Below are 22,520 nucleotides of genomic sequence, written 5' to 3'. Positions count from 1 at the left end.
ATGTGACCTGACCTTTATTGCCGAGGAGACATGAAGGTGTCGATACAATACAAAAATGGTTTAAATGTCAGCTAAGAATTCATAATTGCATTTGAAAACCTATTGTACATTTTTCCCCTGTATTTTAAAATATAATGTAAATTAAACCATTGTGCGGAGAAAAAATACAGTAATAAAGTATTTTATTTAATATTATATAAATCTTTAAAAATACTATTTTGGGGGCCTTTAAGCTGCACCAGCTGCTATACAATGTCAAAAAGGTTGAAATTCTAGTATCTAGCTGTCTACGCTTACAATGGTTAACTGGCTTAAAAGTCACTTATTATGCAGCTTTTTCTGATGATAACAACATTAGTATTCATGCCTAAGTAGCTGCTCATTTCACAGGGCTGTCATCATCACTGATAGTCCATCATGACCTAGTTTCCCAAGTTCATCTTTCTTGCTTTCTCTCGACCTGTCATTGGTTTAGCTGTCAGTGAATATGTTGATGTAGATGGAGCACAAAGAAAGTACTCCCTTTCTGGCAACTTTCCTTGTGCGTCAGCAAACAAACAAACTTGTTGAAAGAGATTTCTTTGAAATTTAAGGAGTTGATGGATGTTTGGGTGTTTTTGAAATATGAACCTTTCTTCAGTGCTTAAAAAAATAGACAGATATAGGTTGCGGAGGCTCAAAGTACGACAATAAGTTGGCTGTTAAGAAAGATTTGGATGCAACAAAAACCGCAAACCCTAAAATTCTCCATTGAGCATTCCACAGAAAATTGTGTGAACAATGTTAATGTTACAATCTCAGGAATATGGAAAATAATTACTGCTGTGTTGTGGAGTTAGTTCATGACTTGAACCTTTAATATTGGTGGACCCATTCCACAAAGTCCAGTGAAACAATAAAGCCAGATATGTTACTGTGTAATTTAAAACAACAGCATTTGCAACAAGAGGGATGGCACACTATGATGCAGTGTTATATTTTACTAATTTTAAGTAAAATTATCCTCAGGCTACGAGCAAAATGTTTGCCAGAATACTCATAACACTGTCATATAGGTCACATATTAATTTGGATTGGATTCTTACCTTTCTTCAGCTGTATTTTTAATCTGCGACCATTGCCTTTAGTGTAAGAGCTGCTGGACTGTGTTGTGCTTATTCTGCGTTGGAGGGAAGGGGAATAAGTGGATGAGGTACTAGAGACCAACGATTGTGCTGGTGTGCCATATCTCCATCTTGGCTCTGCAATACTCCCTGTCAATGATCCCTGTTGACTGTAGAATAGATAAAGGGTGTTTTTGTGACATATTTTAAAAATGGTGTTCAGGCAAAATAGGCAGACATGATGCACATACCTGGAGGTCCGCCCCCCGACGAGGCTGGTCCTTTCACCCGAATGCACAGAGTCTCGGCTGAAGCGGACTCGGTTTGAATGAGGTGAGCTAAGTTCACTTTTGCTTGCAAATATCTCGTACTGCCTTTTTATGTTGGCTGGAACAACATGAAAAAGGATGAAGGGGGAAGCCATCGCCTGCGTGAAAATGTTCTGAGCCCTAGGAGAAGTGGAGTAGAGAAAGAAGAGAGGAAGCATCACATATGGGCTGAAATGCATTTGTTATAACAAGATAAGAGAGACATGAAGGTGACAAATTATAGCTCTGAAGATAGAAATAGATGAGCTAGGAACTGTGTGGTAGGAACAGATAATAGAAGAGTTGGACTAAGCCTAGTAGTGAAGAAATGGTCTAATACAGAGGTCATCAACCTTCTTTTTTTTAACCGAGTGACTTATTGTATACTGATTTGTGCTAGGAATAGTTCACTACATGTCCTTTCTTTAATGCATTATTGGTTAATGAAAATAATCAGGTTAATTGCTACACATAAAAATAATTAAGTATGCAAAATGAAAGTTTTTGGCCCAAAATGAGACGGGTGCAACAAGCTCAACATTATTCACAGACACAAAAATTGTTTAGTCTATTTTGCCAGTGGCACTTAGCATATAGATAGGCTGCTCAGGAGCAAGTACATGGGGGAAAAATTGGTGCAGTGCAAGTCTGCATTACAGACCAATAATACAACACCAGGAATATCATGCTGGGTCTCACTCAATGTCACCGCTAAGAAGACTCTGCCACAGCAGGCAGCTCTAGATACAGACACAAACACACATGGCACTCCCATTTTTATTCATATGTAAATTCCGAAAGACTACACTGACATGAGTGATGACTGAGCCAGTAAGAGTGTCTATATAGTTGTTTACATCACACACACACGTGTATTGCAATCAGTCTTGACCGGGGCTTGATTAAATGACAAATTACACTACCAATACATTATGCTGTCAGATTAAGTGGATCCACATAGGCATTTACCTAAACAAATAATCTTCTGAGATCACTTCAGGATCCCTTAAATTGTTACCAAGTTAGGTTCACAATCAATTTAAGGAAAAATAGTGTGATGGAGGAGGCAAGAGGGAGAACTGGTGCTTTTTCAATTACAATTATATATTATCTTGATGTCAATGTGGAATGTGCTTTGCAGTGGAGCAGTGACTTTGAAAAGTCAAAAGTAGCAATGCCTTATTCTCATTGCCATGTGCTGTGTTGTGGCATGGCCTTGGCTAAACAACAATCGACCAATTGCATTCGGGAAATGGGTTAAAAAATATATGATATTTTACAAGAGGTAGCAGTATTTTAGCGGTAACAAAATAAATATGACTTTGATTTACTGGAATGTGTTGTTTCTCTTTTCGAAAGGTATGCAAAATGTGTTTATTTTTGCAGTTAAAGTGTAACAAATGGTTATAGATGTTACAGATGTCATAGTGTCAAATTAGAAAGCTTTAGTCTGTTAAGGGTCGTAGGTGAGTTGGAGTGCAACCTTGATTGATTACCCGTCAACCACATGGCACATATAGACAAACAACCATTCACACTGAAATATAGCCAATAATGAGTGTTCAGTTAATCTAACATGCATGTTTTTGGAAGGTGGTAGCACGACCCATGTAAGCATTGGAAGAACATAAAAATGCAAAACAGAAATGTCACAGCTGAGTTTTGAACTTAGAACCATTTGCTGTGAGGCAGAACATGTGAGCCACATTTCCCACCATGCCATAGAAAGTAAAACAAAAATGGACATGATTGTTGACATTTTCTGCCATTGATACTACTATTCTATATGTAATACTACTAGCCTATTATATCTATAAGTTTGGACAAGTTCAAGTATAATAACCTGACTCTCTTTTCCCCTTGCGTATCTTTCTGGCTCATATATATTGATCATAGGTCAGTATGGTAGCCAATATATAAGGTGCGAGTATGCTCATTCCGGCTCAGGACTCTGGTCAAGTGAGGTCAAGTACGGTGTCTTAAATCAACATACCACTTTAAGAAATGAAACGAGAGCAATAAGGTGGCAGAAATGAACTGAGTGTCTGTAATTTTAGAAGGTGATACGCTGGTCAACGACTGCAGGGCATTTAGACCTATCACTGGAAGGCTGGCAAATGAAACAGCTTGCAGTGTTTGTGTCGAACACAGTGCCAGCTAAATTCAAAAGAGTACTTCATAAAAATATATTAAAGCGTTTAAAAAAATGCATCTCAAGCTAATTAAAATATATGTTGACACATAATACATATGTAAAAATGCATTTGGATTGAGCTCACTTCAAAACTCTAGTCTTATTGGACTATAATAAAAATAATTTCTGTGGTACGATAAGAGGATTCCAAGGTCTCTAAAATGTCCAAACCCAATCTATTTGCCGTAAAAAAAAGCCAATTTTGGACATGACCATGAGCAAAAGGTAACTAGTGTACATTCATCTCATCACACACAAACACTTTAATATACAGTATGTGGCTTACTGTTCAAATCGAAGATTGCGTATATCTCCTTGGTTTATTCTGACAATACAATCATTCTCCTGGAAGAGATGTTCCTGCTCCGCCTTGCCGCCACGCTCCAAACGCTTGACTAGCAAGCCCTGGGTCCTGGAACGGATGGCACAAGAGAACAGAGATATTATATCATGGAGGCACACCATCTGGAAATAATTCCTTTAAAAAATGTTGGGAAGGAGCAGAGGACCACAGAAATAACAACAAACATATTGTGCCTTTAGGTAAACCTTCACAATTCATAAGATTTATTGTTTGAAGTTGTTATTGGTGTTCTTTATGATCTGAAGTAAGAATAAATACAAAGTTAAAGCTAAACAAAGGCCCAATCTTCTTCATCTCTGTTAGATAATGCATTGTCAGGTCATCTTAACTGTGTTGAACACATGATTAATTGTGGGTGCCTTCGAATTAGACATGAATCTGCCTCGTCCTCGTAAGAGTTGTTGGCAGCTTGAAAAAATGGGTTGCCTAGAGCATTTGTAAACTTTATTTGACGTGAGAAAGCCCAAAAATAGGAGACTTAAATCACTGATCAGTGTCCATGCAGTGTAAAGACTATTAATTGTGTCTCTACACTATTATTGTGATACAGCAAGCTTAATATTTAATCAAATAATAGCATTTAGGACCACTTTTATAAACTCAATTAATATTATTGATACTAAAAATCTAATGCATTGAGCATTTACTGTTATTATTTTGACTCTTTGTTTAGAATTAATTTCATATATTCCTATTATGTGTTAATATAACAAATGAATGTACAAAAAATGATCATATTCATGATTGGATGTACAATCACCAATGCGTAAAGGTGAGTAATTGAGCTGAATCACTCGGATTTTTATGATTGCAGTCCAATTTTGCTGGCTGCCTGACCCCCGTGGTTGCCGTCTAGACACATAGGACAGTTCATTGAGCATAATGCCTCGTTTGTTTTTGCACAAACAAAAGGAAAAGAGCCTAACCTGGCTGAGCCATTAGCATTGTTGTACCATTGTCAAAATTGATACTGCCTGAAGCTCATAGAAGACTCTGATAGTTGTTATTTCAGATGAAGTTCAAAGTTAGCTTGCATTGAGGATTATAAATTATATTTTTATTGAAAATTTGATTAAATCACCACACCTCTACATGGTCAGCAAAACTCTCTTAACATGAATATTATATCATGGGCTTAATTGTTATTTTGCTTCTCTGACACAGGATATTTCAAGGTGTCACAGCTTGGACCACAACAATGACAATAGATCAAACCTAAATATAGTTTCCCGACACTTGTTTATGCGGAGCAATGGGATTAGTGGCCCAAAATAAATGACACATGTCCAATCATCATGCCAGCCACACCCCTCTACTTCAAATGTCATCCCACTCCATCTCCTTATGCTGTCTTTCGTACTCATTTTCCCTGTCTGCCGTTGCGTAAAGCTGAGTAGTCACATTCACCTTGATGCTATCTTGGCGACCAGTGTGGATTAGTGTTATAGGCAAGCTTTTAGTTTGATTACATTTGGCAACGTCCTCTGTCCTTTATGATTTTGCTGCAATAACCATGAACTTGGGTACACATTGAGCCCAGCAACTGACGATATGTATTGGGTAAAAGTAGAAAATAAATAAATGAATAAATCTGGAAAGAAAACTCAATCATTTTTTAAGGAAGAACAGATAATACTATCACCAAGGACAAAAGCCAGAAGAAAAGAAAAAAATAGTCTTTAAAAACAGTGCAGTCAAGAGTAAAATTACTTGAATCTATTTATATTCCCATTTGGCAGGTTCAAAGTCCTGTGAAAAGTAATACCGTGGGCTAAAGATGGGTTATTTTGGGGGGCAGTGAAAACTAAAATGAATTGACAAAAGCAATTGTAGGGATAGTTGGATAGGCCAAGACCTCCTCTTTTACCTGACATCCTGTGAACTGAATGGCAATACGTGGATCCCCAGGGGTCCTCCTGTATTGGACACCTCAACTGGCTTGAGCATGGCTCTGCAAGATTATGATAAATGTGGGGAGAGAAAGAGTGGGGGAGGGAGATTGTAGCAGGGGACATAGATGATACAAAAAAAAACATGATTATTGAAAAGCATGGTTGTAAAAATGACAATGTCAACATGGTTAGGTGGTGAAATTTATGAGAATTAGGTTAGTGTAGCGTTTACTGGTCGCAGTTGCATTGTATTATCGAGACAAAGTCATCCCTTACGGGATTCAGCACGCAAAACTCAGGATCGAGGATGGACCAAAACTGAGTCTTCTATTAAGTGATTAAGATCAAAATACTCTCTAATTGAAAAATTGTGAGAATCATGGAACTAGGGGTTAATTTGTTCAGATAAAGACATGGAAACAAATGAAGCCAAGTGACCAGAGTATCTCTATATCTTGCAAGTTGTATGTGTTTGGTGATTTTTTTTTTTTTAATCTCTTTAATTAAGTGATCTTAGAAATGCACTTGTGGTCGTATTTATGCAAAGCACGGCAGACAAATGGAATACAAAAGAAAGGTTGTGGGGTCACTCACTCTAGAGTTAACACTGGTGAATGCTCCAATGAGGAATCAGCTCTTCCCACTGGTTCTGTTCTTTCAAATCTTTGATTACGTGTTTGCCTCGTCTCTTCCAACTCCTAAAAACAATAGAGGAAAAGGAGAACTGAGAAGAGTAGGGATACATCATGACAAACTAGAATAGTACTCAGATAACCTGTGAGAATACTATAACCCTCCTATACATTTTTATTAATACATATAACTACTATCGCTTTTGAATCAATTACCTGGTAGACCAAGTAAAAACCTCTATTACATACCAGAAGACTTTCAATTTAATAACTGTTAATAACTGCCATCAACTGCAATTTTTGTGATCATGGGATAATTAATTATATTAACCAAGTGATAAGCACAATGAGCACTATATTTTGTTTAAATATAGCAAAAATAATGCCATTTCCTCTTTGTGTATTTCAGCTGCTCAGTGTTCAGACGACAAATCCACTCTTTCACAAACCTTTTAGTCTTTTGCCCCTAGTAACCCTTCACACTCTCTTTTCACTGAAATGTCAAACCTGTCCAAAAAGGTCTCTGTTTTTTATGGAAATTGATTCAAACCTTTCAGAGACAAGGATATCTACAGCACTATACAGGGGTAATGCATATAAGCCCAGCCCCTTACTTATTTATTTCAGTTGGGGATGATGTGGGCTAAGAAGTCTACTGTTGGACCTCTCCTAACCTGACCTGTCCGATAAATCCCCTTCTGGAAGCGTTCAAGTATGAAAAGGAATCAGTCATCCAGCCAGGCACACCATTAATTATCAGTCAGTTGAAAATCTGGTTGGCCTGTGAGGCCATTATTCAACAAGCATTTTAAAAAGGACCCAGTGGTGAACTGGCTATTTTCATACATATTGTATGAAAGTAACAAAGGACCTAGCCTCCTGTGGGAATATTTAAGTCACAGAGAGCAGATTGAATTCTCTCATAGGAAAATATAGAGAAAATGACAGTTCAAAAGCAATTTTTTTGGTCAATAATGGCAGGGGATTCTGGCACTCTACCACTACCAATAGTTTTTACTGCAATCAGAGAAGTGAGCGTGCATTAAACATATAATGGAAATTATATGATGAAAGAAATAAGAAAAAATATGTATATATTTTAGATTGATGCTGTCCAAGTCTGGACGTTTTTGTGCATGATTTCCTGAGTAGTTAAACTTTAGCATGAATCCATAAGAGACCTGCTAAATTCTCCCTTCGTGGCTCAAGAAGTGTTAGTCGCGGTATCTTTTTGATCCCACGGTCACCTTCTATCAACTGCCGACCTATGCTTATCATGTCTTTATTTTGAAGTGATTGACAGGAGGTGAGTCTAAATATACATTCACCTCTTTCTCCTTCAATTTCCATGGCCCCTACAATTCTCTTTCTCCCAGTTATTTCCAATATCTCCTCTCTGCAACCTCCATTTCTCCCTTCCCTTAAGTGCTTTTAGCACCCTCTTGGTCCCATGGTAACAAGCGGAGTGGCGGAAAGAACAAAGCTTTTCAGATTCAAGTTGCAATGTGCCCATGCTTGCACGTTTGCCTTTCTGAGTTCCTTCTAACAAACATCCCTCCTAACTTGCCCGGCAACGTCCTTTATCCAATAGAGCAGGAGGGGTTATAGATCAATCCCGACCCCTCAAAAAAATCCCCAGTCTCCTTGGCATTGGGAAGGGAAGCAGAATGGGCTTTTTTAAGGCTTTCGTGAGAAAGGATGTGAGAAAGGCAAAAGAGGAAAAGAGACAAAGCCGCAAAGTGCAAAGTCTTGTAACTATTAAATGGGTTGATAGGTTGGAAAACTGTGAGGAGAGGAAGTGAGGGTGGCAGCTGTCTGGTCAAGATGGATAATGCCTTACACATAGACACACAGGCAGGCAGCCATATATACACCACACATTTCTATGTGCAATAAAGTCTGCTGCTCTTTGGGGATGGAACTAGGAGTGTTGAGGAACCAACCTCACCCCAACACTTGCAAAAAAAGGAAACACTGTAAGTGCATGTGTGAGTTGTGCCATTAGCCATGGTCAAGTACAACACATCACTGTTAGAGATGTCAGGGAGGGGGCAGACTACCTACTGAGCCCGTCTTAGGCAACAACGGCTTAACAAGGAGAAAGGTGAAAGGTCACGGAGAGTGGCGGGGTATCCCTCTAGGGCTAAAGTCCACATGTGTGTACGTCTATGTGTGTGACAATTCCATGTGTTGAATGGGCCTCACTGTCAGAATGTTCTGTTCATTTATAATGACCAGTCTGTGCCAAGGAGAGCAATGGTGGCCAAAGAGCAGGATGTTGAAATGTCTCGGGAAACAACAATGGGTGTAACTTGAGGAAGTGAGGCAATAAAACATGGGTTTCTTGAAATATTTTTAAAGAAGCAAGGCAAAATATATATATTTTTCTTAAGTTAAAGAAACATTATGAGTGCCAACTTAATACAATTGTTAAAATGGGTATGAATTTAGCAATGTGAGTATCTAATCTCTCATTTTGCAGAGCCTGGTCACAAATGTTTTAATGGAATAAAGTAAATTAATTACAGCTTTAATATCTTAGAGCATGAACAAACCTAAGGGGATCACATTTCACAGGCTAAGTCATACTCAAAATATACTGTTAGATCTAGTATCACTCTTGAGTACTATCAATGAAGCTAAATTAGCCTCCAAAGTGCCTTACGCCATTAGGTTAAGACATGAATGTTGGACAGAAAGACACAGCCCCACATTTTTTTTCCCTTCCTGAACCCTTCCTTCCTTTACTGCTGGCTTTTTCGGACTACATCACCATTAAAACAACCCATATGTCACGGAAACCAAGATTATAAGACACTAAGTTATATTGATCTTTGCCAAAAGAGAACCTTATACAAGGATGCACAAAGATGGAAACTGATCAGTGGATGAAAGGGCCATAACAATCAATTTACCTGCAACACGATCCTCTAAATAGAATTTAGTGAAATGTCATGAGGATTTGCCTCATCTTCTTTAATTATTGTGATTCGAACCGATTGCTATTTGACTGTGCAGTAAGAGGTTGATCTTGTGTTAAAACAAACATTTGTATATGCGATCAGAGTGACTGTTTTCCTCAGTTTAACAATTTGACAATGATCAATCTTTAAAGATCCATTATAGTGTTTTTTTTATACTTTTGCGATTAGTTCATAAGATATATATATGTAGGACATTAAATTTAGAAGAAGTTTGTGCAGTGGTAGACAAACAGTGTATTAAATTGGGTTTGTGTTTTAGTTATTCCCCTCTCTAACCTCAACCAAATTAAAATCTGTCTGCATTTGATGTAGAAAGAGTGCCTGTCCTGTGAATGTTCTGTTGAGGATTTACTTCAGGCAAATTACGGAGACAGACAGGTTCCTAATTCAGTTACACTAATTAAATCAGAGATGTAGGGCTGCATTTGTCCACATCAAAGAGCAAAATGGTGCCATGAAGATGGGAGGGAAGGTTAAAAGACAGACAGTGATGTTTATGGAAAATTTGGGAAAAGGGAAGCTTATCTTCCTCTATGTCTCCTGTTCCGTAACATACACAATCTTTGCATCTTTTTGAGAGAGGCAAACCTGTTCCATGAATATAGAATTTACCCTGGCCTGTTTTATATATTAGGTCTGGACTGATCTATCAATGACAGGGTTATCTGTGCCTTTGCCTACTGCATTCTTAAATTGCACTATGATGTAATTAGACCAGCTAATTATATGGCCTAAATCAATCACCTGGTCAATAGGATAACCCTAAGCAGGCAGAGTGACCAAGATTTTTCACAAACCTCATCTATAACGGTCGCATGGGACTCAACCAGGAGTGGTTTTATCAGGGAAATATGAGTATGGATTGAGTTATTATTGGAATTTTTGTCAAGAGTCTGTCTTCCATTGAAAAGTCAAGAAAATATGAAGTGTACCAGACAGGATTCAGATGGAAATTTACATTCAAATGGCACTCCACATACGTATAGTGGTATGATTTAGAGTTTGTGATGGATGAAAGAAAACTTCAAAAGATATTGTGTTTTAGGCACCCTAGCTAAGGTGATGGAGAGGTGATCTGGAGTGGTAATCCCATTGTGGTGAGGATGTTGGGAACGGATAGACTCAGCTGAATCCTGAGTCTTTACCAATGCATTAAAATGGGCTTGGTGGTGCTTCACTGAGATTAATCATCATTTTGAGCTTATTAAGAAGGAGGACAGTCTTCTTTCCAGTGCTTAAAACGCTGAATCAATCTTTTACGCTGTGAAGGTCAGTGAGCATCAATGAATCAGTAATGTTAATTTCAATGAGTGTGCCCATAGTCTGGATATGGAATGCAGCTAAATATTTTTTTCTTCCAATGAATAAGAGTCACACCTCACTGCACTGCCAAAGTGTCAACTAAATATACTAAAAATTGGCAGGGAACAAGAAAATACAGTGTTTATAACAAGTCTGATATTTATTGATATATTTTACCCAATGAGCACACCCATAAAGCCACTAAAGATCAGGAAAACGGCCGCCAGATACTATATAAAAAAATACTCAAGCTAATATATTTTGATTTGTGCATACATGGTTGTTTGTAATATGCCATGTTTGAGAACCTTTCACTGATGGGCATTCTTCAGTCGATATTTTTGACCAACGTGAATAACTTGAAATATGCCGAAAATATAAAAACAGAACAAGAAAAAAAATATTTCAGAGGACAGTAATTATATTGTCTAGATAAAATATGCTCATTGTTGTCCATATTGGTTTGGATCAAGGCTGGCACCCCAGTTTTATTCCCTGAAGTCATTATTCTCTTCAGCTAAGGTACCCCGTCTCCCAGTGATTTGTGGGTAATGAGCTGGCACCACCCTATTCCATTATTCTCATTGAGAAAGTGATTTCTCACTCCACGGGGCAAAGCTGAACACATGAACTCTAATCAAGAATTAGTGCGTTAACAAGCAGAGGCATAGCGAGGACTTTGCACCCAATGAAGCATTTGGATCGGAACAAGACACACACACAATAATTCAGGAGATAACCAAGATTCTGTGTGCATTTAATTTTAACTATTTTATATGAAATATTATTCAGACAAATGTAAATGCATCAGCATTTGACATCTTACTTTTTGTCTTTGTGGGATATTCCACAATATTTACGGCAACTATCTCAGACCACACAACAGAAGGCCTGTTACCACGGCCACTAGGGAAAATGTCAGACAAGGTGACTCATTTGGACAAGAATGTGGAGCTGTGTTAAGAACCTAAAAAAACTATTTTGTGTCGGTTTTTTTTGTCATTTGACCTTACCGACAGTATCTCAATTTCTTAGATGTAATTTGCATCTAATAAAATGATAAAAAATAAAAAATAGAGCAATATGTAGAGAGAGATAGAGACTTTCTATTCTAAATGGTAAGAGAAACAGAAAATCTGTCAAAAAAAAACTTCCAACATGGGTCAGAGTGGGTTTCTCTGGTAAGGACAAGGTATGGCTGTCAAGTCATTACTCAAGGTCCCCCCGAGGTCATTTCTATTCTGCCTACAGCTCTCTGTCACTTTTGATAACTTTCAAATGGAACACTTTCCTCCCCCTAGACAAATGAAGCATTGCAGGTACTAGTGGCTATGGGAGACGATCACAACGTGCAGACAGAATATGAAAGTATGAATGGAGGAGACATGCATGCAAAATTCAGTGGTATAAGTCACACTTCACAGATTTGATAGCACGTCAAACATTACAATCAGGGCTAAAGTGGATGGAGTAGGATCCCTTATCACATGATTTTGGCCTCACTCTGTTTGGGGGCATATGGTTAAACTTTTGGGAACCAAACCCGATCTGTATATGACTTGTCATTCCTGGGGTATCGTACATATAATGTGCAAAAGAGCTTCAGTGTTTATTATAATTTATTTTCTACCTAACATATATTTTAAAGTAATTGCTACACCTCCTTACCTGTTCTTGTCGATCAAGCCAGTGGTCTATCATTGGGTGGTTTGCACTAAGCGAGGATCTGGTCATCTCTCTTTGAAACTGGGTGGTGCGGGCACTTGCATTTCGTGGAAGACTCCTGTAGTTATGGGTTCCTCTCCCCTTTGAAAAAAAAAACACAAACAACATTTGAAATATTCCATTAACTCCAGTGACAGACTGTCCAAGATAGTTTAACTTTTCTGAGTCCCCTCATCATTTCAATCCCAGTCTGTTGCTCCAAAAGCTCCAAATGAGAGTTTGACTGTGGTAAATGTAATGAGATCCCTAACTATTTAACAAACAATGATGCACACTTGTATAAGAAACACAAAAGCCAAAGCAAAATGGACAGCGGACAATATAAAAACCCACACACAAGGAAGCTGACGTTATCAGGGAGAAATCTAAACTGGTGGAGCACTTTAGGTCTTAGCAGGGTTAAATGTGCCGTGACAGTCCAGGGGAAGTGCAGGGTCTACGAAAACATCTACCTGATAATATTTCATAAAACAACACATAAAAGGAAAATATGTAGAGGAACTCCTATTAGTGGAACTTCGAGTGACTTTATTGTGCTTGACAAATAGCACCTATTTTCTTCCAATTTGAAATGTTCTACTTTAAAATTTTAGTAGTTGTATTAAATTAGTACATACACCATCTAAGTAGAAAATACAGATTCGGAAAATACCATTCATGGAGGGTTCAACAATGGTATCAACAAACTACCAAAAGACGGCTTATGCTGTGGCTCTGCTCTTTCTTTCAGTCTCTCAAGCACATCTGGAGTCACTGTGACACAAGCCAGAAAGGGCACGTTCTTTACCAAAATGAAAGGCTTAATAGCCTTTTCTCCTCTTTTAGCTCGGAAGTGTGCTGTTAACGTTATGGCTCTGACAACTGGAGTGTCTTTAAAAAGGATTATCAGATGATGCTGCAAGACGCACTAATCGCATGGAGGGTTGCCTTGTCACATCGTGTGTACTGAATTGTCCCCTCAGTTAGAAGTAAAGGCCTGCCTGTACTGCGTGTGTGCATTGTCATTTTTTTAACGTTAATTGGAATCTCAGGCACAGGCAACATTTTTTTTTGTCTTATTTCCAGGGTGGAACTTCACAGTAAGATCCTTTTGAAGCTTCATATGTAAACAAGTCGGGCTGCAAAGTCTGTTTGTCAAAAAAAGGCATGGGAAGGTCAAAAATAGTCACTGCTGGATTTTAGAGGTTTTTAATTCAATCGTGCAAAGTCTGAATGCAGAACTTTCACTTCAGAGGGGATGTTGTAATGCTTAAAAAAGTGTGGTACCAAGCGATCTAAAAATGAACACGCTCATCCAGTTGGGAATTGTGCTAAGCTTGGCTTTTAAAGCATTGAATATTTCAGGTAGATTTTTACCTTTCGTTCAAGGCTGTTGGTACCAGGGTTTATGTGTGGCTTGTGGTTAAACTTTTGGGAACTAGCTGTTGTGGTCCAGCGACTTGGGTCCTTTCTGGATGGTTCTTCTTTAGCAATTGAGATTTCCGTAGATGGAAGACCAACCAAGGAAGGATCACTACTGCGACGGACATGGAGAGGCATATCTGGAAAATGAAAGAGAGAAAGATCAAAATAACAATGACAATAAAGAAATTTCAACAAAACAAAGACTGGTTGATTCTATTTTAAATGGTATTTAATGATCATGGCAGGTCTTTTAAAATTGATTAATTTTAAAGTGAATTATTAGGAGCTATTATAATTTTTAACCCCACAAATTTAAATTCATTATTTCGTGGCATACCAAAATCGTTATAGACCATATTGTGAAAGTACTTTTTTTTTACATATATCACAGCAGTCCTACCAATACATGCACTTAAGATGAGGGTCCAAGCGAAAAACATTCACTGAATTTCTTTTCTATTACATGAGCAAGTCAGTTAAGTAGATCTGAAAGTTTGGTGGGGTAAGAATGATTAGGATGCTCCCAAAAGACCAGATGGATTTGTTTTTATATTGTATGAGCCGTCTGAGCAATATAGCCATAATTATGCAAATTGTTTGGTAACCAGCTGTCATCAATCACCGGATCAGTGCAGCGGGCATATGCTGGTACTAAGCTTCCATCTGATAGACCATAGGCAAGTTTTAACAGAAGGAGCACTGCAGATTAATCTCGCTTTACGCTGTTCTGGAAACCATGCGTATTAAAAGGCCGTGACACGAGCAGGGAGCTTCTATAAAGACACTGATTATTGTGATTACATCTACCAAATATGACAACATTGAGACTTAAAATCAGTAGTTCTAAATAATCCTTAAGTGTAGATCTAAATATTTCTTTGCATTATTTTAAACAATCTACACAACATTAGAAGAAGAACAATGATTATTGCTTTTACAGTAATCCTTTATGAAATCGTTGGATCCCAAAAGTCATTTCTCAACTGAGTGTCACGGATCTTGCGGTTACTTAATCAAATGATTGAATCTACCCTAATGACATACCTTTTACCCTTAAGTAAAGTAAATCTTGATCAAGAATAAAGAAAGTAAATTAACTACATTAAATGAATGACAAATGATTTGGTTTGTTTTATCTAATGTACATTTTCTTTTCTATTCCTGTAAGGGTCAAACAGACAATCAACATGTAAAATAAATCCACTTCCACTCATCTTGACTTTCTCAACAATTGCATCTAAAACAATGTGTGGGAGACTAACTACTAGAAATAGTAACTATTAAAAATGCTCACACCTACTGTTATTCCAAGCCCCCTGACTTTTAAATATTTAATAGCACAGCCCACTGATCAAAATACAATTTCTTAGGGCTAGTAGTATATTGTTTATGGTGTTCGATGGTAGATACCATTAATTTCAATAGATCTTATTAGCATATGAATGCATTGGTGATGTCTCAAGTGCCCCCTTGTGCCCCTGGAATACGCATGCATTTGCTGCTTTGATGGGATTTTAAATCCTTCTTAGTCCCAGCTAATATCCAAATAGCAGAGAGTATGTATGTATGTCTCTGTGTGTGTATATAATATATATCTTCTTTGGGGTTAACAAAAAAGAGCAACATAAAATTATTATTAATCACAAACCATAAGTCATGTAATTATGCCTTTAATCCAATGGTAGGGTTTTCAACTCGATGATGATTATTATTATAGTATTTAATTATCATCTAACCTTTTCAAGTTCCCACTCTGGTTCATTACAAATATTCCATATGATAATAAAGTATTAATGTAACATATGACAGGCACCTATTGTTTTCATCCATTTAATTTGTGATGGGACACTGGGATGGTTTGGTCCCATGTTTAATAACCGGCCAGAGTCCACCTGAGTCAACTATTGATCCAGACTGAAGAGTAATCCAGAGGGTTGGGGGTGGTGACAGGCTAATAAAATGTGGCCTGATCCAGGAATTATGGTGCGGGTGCAAGGTCTACAAACAATTTACCGGAGAGACAGGTCAGAATCTAAAGGGGTTGCCACCTCTTAGTGGTTTGACCTTTCCCATTTTCTCCAACTTTGTTTGGTGGTAGACATATATATTACACACATTTGAGTTACTCAAATAATGACAACATATTATGACTGCCATGGGACTCATTTTTCAATGTGCAAACGTCTTTGTAGAAAATAAATAAAAAATAAAATAAGATAAAAAACAATATAGTATATAATGTTCTTTGTTTAAAGAATACTTAATGTATTTACATCAGGAATCTAGAATAGACAGGAGTATTCCAAAACTAAACTATTCAAAAAGGGAATTTTACACAGTTCATAATTCACATGCTATCATAAAATCCAAGAGAAATGATAAAATAAAATGTATAATAGGTGAAATATCTGTTCAAGTCAGACAACATTTAGAATAATGCAACTAAACCTACTGAATTGCAGAATTGCTTATACATACAGTACAATATAATGACCTTCCTTCTATGTATGGTGAAGGATTTACGTATTTCCCTAGTGGCTTTTCTTGGTCTGGCATGCTTTTAAGCCATATGTTAACTTTAAATGACTATGAATGAAAATGCAAAGCAACTGTTGCTACATGAATTGTCAAAGAGCTTCATTTTTATTCTGTGAGTTACTTTGAAAATGTCAAGTCAGTGCCAGTTCAATACCTGAATAAATTATGGCTATGAGCCATTTTTACTCTTCTTCTGCAACCACCAACTACATATTGATGTCCCCCGTGTGCAGTGAGGGAGGATTTCCTGAATACATACTTACCCAAATCCTCCATGTGAGTACAAAAGGTTCCATTTTCAAAAAGAGTGGTGTTGCTACTGGACTATGGCAGTGGATAAGAAATATATTAAAGGGCACTCAAGGCCAATATGTGGTCTTCAAGTACAGTGCACATTTAAATTCTATACAAAGTATAAATATTGTCCCTTGTTCAGCCAGAGATCAAAAATGGTTGCCTATTAAATGTTGGCTAGATGCTGGCAGCATTGTTCAATAATTATGTAATACATTTCCTTCTATGATTAATTCGAAAAAATAGAGGGTATACTGTTTACAAAGTACATCAAAAAGTAACTAGTATAGAAACTAAAGAAGTTGCACTTTTGCACATTAAAAAGTAATGTGGCCAGTATTTTTCAAAGGTTTGCAAAACAATAATAAACCAAGAAAAGTTTGTTTTGCCATGATCAAAGCTTTGATTGTGGGCCAAAGTAAGCACCCTGAAAGTGGTTGCATGAGTGGGAAGAAGAAGAGGAATGTAGCAGGAGACTTCCCTCTGGAAGGATCATCCCACTTTTTTTAGTTTGATTTGATATAAAACAGGAGGATGGAAAAAAAGCAGAATGTGAGGTTTTCAAGGAGATGCAGCCAAGATAATTCATATCTTTGTTTCCTAATATAAAGTGTTGTCAATTTAAAGAGATACAAGGTTGGATATTGAGAAGAAATAAATAAAATAAAAGAGACGAGTTGAAGCAGCCAAAGAAAGAAAGAATATTCTACTTTCAGTGCGATCCAGTTATGGAAATTAGGTCATGTTATTGAATGGTACAGGAGCCGAAAGCAATGCTCGGGCTCCCTCGAGTGAGGCCTTGATCGTCCCACAACTCAGAGCTCTTTATGAATTGAAACCCCTCAAACTTTCTGGCTCGTGTATGAGTCATGTCATGTCCACTAGGGTTTCTTTTTAAAACATAAATGCCCCCGTTGATAAAGAAATCCTATAATACAGTTTGGGGATATGAGAATCAAAACGAAGACAAGAATTGCTATCTGAAAAATTGCCACAAGCTGATAACTGTACCTCTGATTTTGCTATACTATATTTTCACAAAGAAATAACTCTGATGAACAACGTAAATTGCTTCAAACCTGAGAAAAATTGCTGTAGACATTTTTACGTGTTTAAATATCAGGTTTGGAAGCAAGGTGTAAACCAGCACCGCAGAGAATAACGATGTGGTTCCTGTGTTAAAAATGAGGTGTAACAGTGGCAACATGGCTAACAGATGTTTTTAACTGGTGTGAACATTTGTTCAAATCCAAGAAACTAATGTTATTCATTCACCTGTACATAACATAATTTCAACATATCATAATAATATTCAAACTAAATGTGCAAGGTGCTATATAATGAATAATATGCATAATATTATTATTCTAGATGGCAATTATATGAGTATTACACTTCCTCTTGGTAATGTAGAATAAACAATATATTAGTTTAACAAATGAAACTATCCAAAGGTGTACTTTAACTTATTTTATATTGGGGAATAAACATTATAATGTTCATGGGGAATGCATTGCATGGCTGTCAGTTGCAATATATTATTCTAGATCAGTTTTACTGCCACATCTTGAAGGCCGGTCTATGAAAATAATGCATATATTTAAATAAATCTACAGAGGGGAAAAAAGGTTGAGGACCCCTGCTGCAAACCATGTGCTATGTCTTAATAGGTGACCTCCTATTGAGAGACAATGGAGTAGGTCAGTGGTGGAACAACAGCGAGAGGAGAGAGCCACTTACAAAGGGGACTAATGAGACAGAAGGAGGAGGAGGGGTTGTTTCACAGGGATGAAGAGCCTGGAGACAAAGAGATGCTAAATGCCCAAAATGGCTTTGTGGACTTATCGTGACCATACTGAGTGGCAATGCCCTTGGCAAATGGTGACCCTCTATTCAAATGTCATGTAAATGCACATCTAGAGAGTAATGATGGCACACTTCTGAAATTACGTTACCCTTGGGTCTTCAAACTGTCCAATTTCTAATCATTGTATTTCCCACACTCCTTGCAAATGCCTTAGTCTTTTTTTCTCCCAACTTTATATGTACAAAGCTAGAGCGTGGTTATTGAGGTATCCCATGGGGCTTACTTACTGAAGGAAAAGCCAATATTTTAGATCGTCACAGTTCACTAATGTGTCTTTGTAATGAGCATTATACATGCTGCTGGCCAGACACCCAAGTAAGAGCAAACAAACAAAGTCTTGCTTCCCATGCTCCCTGTCACAGGGTTAAAACCCTTCGCAATTTAAGTGGATGTCTGGATGTCACGAACTGTAAATCATCATGTTTCTCATCCAGGCCTGACTACTCTTATGCTGGTTTAACTGTGACACAAAGCTCAGCAAAATTGCCCTCAGTCGTGTGAAGGAACTAATAAAGCAGTGAAAAAGCTTTTCCGTACCCACTCACATACAGTATACAGCATGATTCAGCTGTTTGACTAAGCTTTTATTGAGATCCTTACAGGAGAGATACCAGAGGAGTAATACCTGCCACAGCACTGGTAACACAATCCCAGCAGTGCTGAGTGGAGTCTTTTGCCACTTCAAACACTTCACATTTGATTTCTAAAATAATGTCTTCACCATTTAACATAGCTAGCCATTTCTATAATTAGCTGTAATAGGGTTGGGATGACATGACAGTCTGAGTGTTTTTATGACCAATATTCCCAATGAGCATGAACTGAACACCCACTCGTTAGCAGTTAAAAAAAAAAAACAACAACACAGCAAGGGAAGTGCCTCCTTGTTCCCCCAACATGACGGAGTATGATTTAGTGTGTACACAGTTAATAGCCCCTTTGCTCACGGAGGTAGACGATGGGGCTCAGGAGGTCTGAGGGTTTAAAAGTGCTATCAGTGTTATAATAATGAGCAAGCTTTTTAGATGATCAAGTCCAATAGACAGACATTCTTTTGAGTCTTTGACGCACATATTTCAAATGAAACCCAAGTGCAAGTTGGAATCTGTAGTTGACTTATATGTTAAATGACATTATCCTATTATAAGCAATGTTTCTGCCATACTTTGTCTGAGGCAAAAAAACACCTATAATACTGTTATACTGTAATTTTTGTAAAACAAACACCCTGTTTGTTTCTGAAGGCAAATCAAGGGGAATAAATAATAGAAGACAATCATCAAATGGGATAAATCAGTAGATTTCAACTCCCTGGTTCCTTTCACATAAAAAATACGAATAACTAGTGAATGTTCTGCATCACCAGCAGGAGTGAGAGATTGAGGAGGTGGTTCTGGACTGAAGGGACAGATAAAGCAAGAAGATGATAGCGATAAGTATCAGGAGCTGCTGTCACAGCGAGCAGCATGTGGTTCAAAAACTTAAATCTGGTAGTTTATCTATAATGGGCAATCAGTGCCTTTGGAAGTCACCCAAATCCACAGGGAGAGGCTCAGACCGAGCAGCAGGCTACATTATCTGCAGAAACCTTTGACAAAAAGTTTGAAATAGCAACTTTTAACACTGGTCAGAACATGTTTCTGTGAGATTGATTATTTGAATGTAATACTCAAAAAGTTTCTGTTAGTGAGCACCAGGTGTTAAGGAGTATTGGACAGGAGATCAAGTTTCTTCAAACAAGTTTGCTTTCTGTCAGATGTCGTGTCCCAATCTGAAAAGTTTCCTTAAATGTTAACTAAAGACAGGTAGGGAGCCTCGGTATGAACTTTTACAATAGTGCAGGTGAGAAGTGCTCACTCGCCCGTGAGTTTGGCTCTTTTTCTTTATGCGAGTTCTGGTCATGGATGAGCTTTGAAGTTCAAGACACCAATGCATCATCCCTCTGGTTCCACTTCACGGAACGTCAACGTGTGATGAGCAACCTCCGCGCCAATGACCTGGAGGTGGCATTTCATACTTCTCTGCTTGTCCACCTTGGTTGGCCACGTGCGCTCAAATACACGCATGACTGAACATTAGGAATATTTCTCAGTTCTCCTTGCTTGGCTTTGGTCTATCATCAGTCAGAAATTGACATTCCTATATTCACAGTACAGTCTTGACAGGCAGTTGGTTCCAAGCATTACACTTGCAGAATGTCAAAACAAACAACTGAACACCCTCCGCCCCTCCTGGCACAAGCGCAACAATCACATTCTGACAGCTAGTGTGATTCAAAACAATATATGATCTGTTTTCTTTCTTTACGCTACTTCTCTGGAACAAACATGATAAGTGCAAAAAGCTCAACAGCTGAGTGAAAGTGCCCATTTCTTAATCAACATTTTTCTTCAACTTTTATTTTAATATAGCAGTGTATAGTGTCAACTCAGTCTACATTTTGCCTTAATGAGCTTCCATTGTCACTACCCAGAGATAGTAAAGTATCACATATAAGACTGCTGTAATTACATTGCCTCATTGAACACTATACCAGCATTCAACACCAGAATTCAATGAATGAGTTAAACCTATAACCTAAACTACAAATTATCATTGCACTTACTTGATCTCAAAGCAGAGGGGGTGACCTCAATCTCGCTGTTGGGTTGGTAGGGTTGGAAGGCTGATGAACTCAGTTCACCAGCAAATGGCTCGGGACTCTGAGTGCCCGTAGAGCTGGCACTTGTACCATCACCTCCATTGTGAGGATCCTGCTCTTCATATACAGCCACCAACTAAGGAAAGAGGAAAAAAATATATATTTATTTGTTTGTTCATTTTAATAGAAAAAGTATTTCAAAAAGGAACATATATTTAGAAAATATCTACTTTATGAGTCTCAAAATTGTTATTCTTACTTCAATTTCCATTTCTACAGCAGCCGATATAAAAATTATAAATAAAAACAAATTTTACCCAGATGCATAAACATTGTTATTTGTTGTATTAACATCATTTTTTTTCCTAGTTCAAACTCGTGGGGCACAGTTATGTTTCTCCAAGACACAGACAAACATATTGCTCCATAAAATCAAATCAAAACACACACATGAACATGGTCACCATGTAATTTTGTTGGGCAATAATTTTTGCAGTTGTTGAAAGAACTTCATATTTCCAGTCCTTCTTTGGATGTCAAAACATTTCATTCACACTTTCTATTTGCATCACCTTGACACAAAGGAAATGAATGCAGTATAAATACATTTTTAAAAAGCCTATTTTTCACTAAAATCTGAAGGAATGGACTAGGCATGCCTAATTGTGTGCGTTTGGTTTACTATTGATGAAAATGACACTTCATGTTGCCTTTGCACAATTACAGGAAACTTCATGTATTTTCATGAGCTTCTTTGTAATTCCATGCATCCCAAAATGTGTGTGGAATGTCTAACACTCTACTACAATCTGTCAGTATTTCCATCATGAAATTGCATTTGAATGGTTGTGAAGGACAGGTTGAAGGCAAATTTGCTCTGGGTAAAAAAAGAATCTAGTGTTTAAGAAAAGTATCAATAGAGCACTTTGCTGAATGTTTACTCATCAAATTGTTTTTATGTCCAAATTGGGAATTAGTTTAAGCAGAGCAGTGTGAAACTTTTTTGATTGACATGACTATGTTAGACGAAAACAATGACAATGCACGTGATGAAGAAAATGCTTAATCAGACAACAAAATAGCAATCAGGAATCCTATTTCTATGATAATGATGACAGGGACAGCTGTGTGGAGATGTTAAGGAAACACCAAACATCAAAGTGAGAAAGAGAATGAGAGTGATGTCCCTAGAGGTATTTTCACTGTCCAAGCCGATGTGATGAGCCAATGAATAATTAGTGACAAAGTAATCAGGCCTTCTATTCATACGTT

General features: G+C 37.6%; 1 protein-coding gene across 4 annotated transcripts in view; it reads right to left on the bottom strand.

Moving 5' to 3' along the window:
* Positions 1–22,520, bottom strand: part of LOC144209268 (partitioning defective 3 homolog) — a 234,425-nt gene that overhangs the window by 165,072 nt on the left and 46,833 nt on the right. For all 4 annotated transcript variants that reach the window (XR_013329067.1, XR_013329066.1, XM_077735472.1 and 1 more), the window contains 8 exons: positions 21,213–21,384; positions 13,861–14,045; positions 12,448–12,585; positions 6,456–6,559; positions 5,837–5,920; positions 3,892–4,017; positions 1,355–1,552; positions 1,086–1,273 (listed from right to left, as the gene is read on the bottom strand). Coding sequence is in view for 2 of the 4 variants with exons in the window: in XM_077735472.1 (XP_077591598.1) it covers positions 1,086–1,273; positions 1,355–1,552; positions 3,892–4,017; positions 5,837–5,920; positions 6,456–6,559; positions 12,448–12,585; positions 13,861–14,045; positions 21,213–21,384 (1,195 nt within the window). In the remaining 2 variants the exon portion in view is untranslated. The remainder of the gene's footprint in view (positions 1–1,085; positions 1,274–1,354; positions 1,553–3,891; positions 4,018–5,836; positions 5,921–6,455; positions 6,560–12,447; positions 12,586–13,860; positions 14,046–21,212; positions 21,385–22,520) is intronic.

Source organism: Stigmatopora nigra, chromosome 16 (assembly GCF_051989575.1).
Source record: "Stigmatopora nigra isolate UIUO_SnigA chromosome 16, RoL_Snig_1.1, whole genome shotgun sequence".
In the NCBI taxonomy this organism is placed as follows: domain Eukaryota; kingdom Metazoa; phylum Chordata; class Actinopteri; order Syngnathiformes; family Syngnathidae; genus Stigmatopora; species Stigmatopora nigra.
This window is presented reverse-complemented; position numbering and strand designations above follow the sequence as displayed.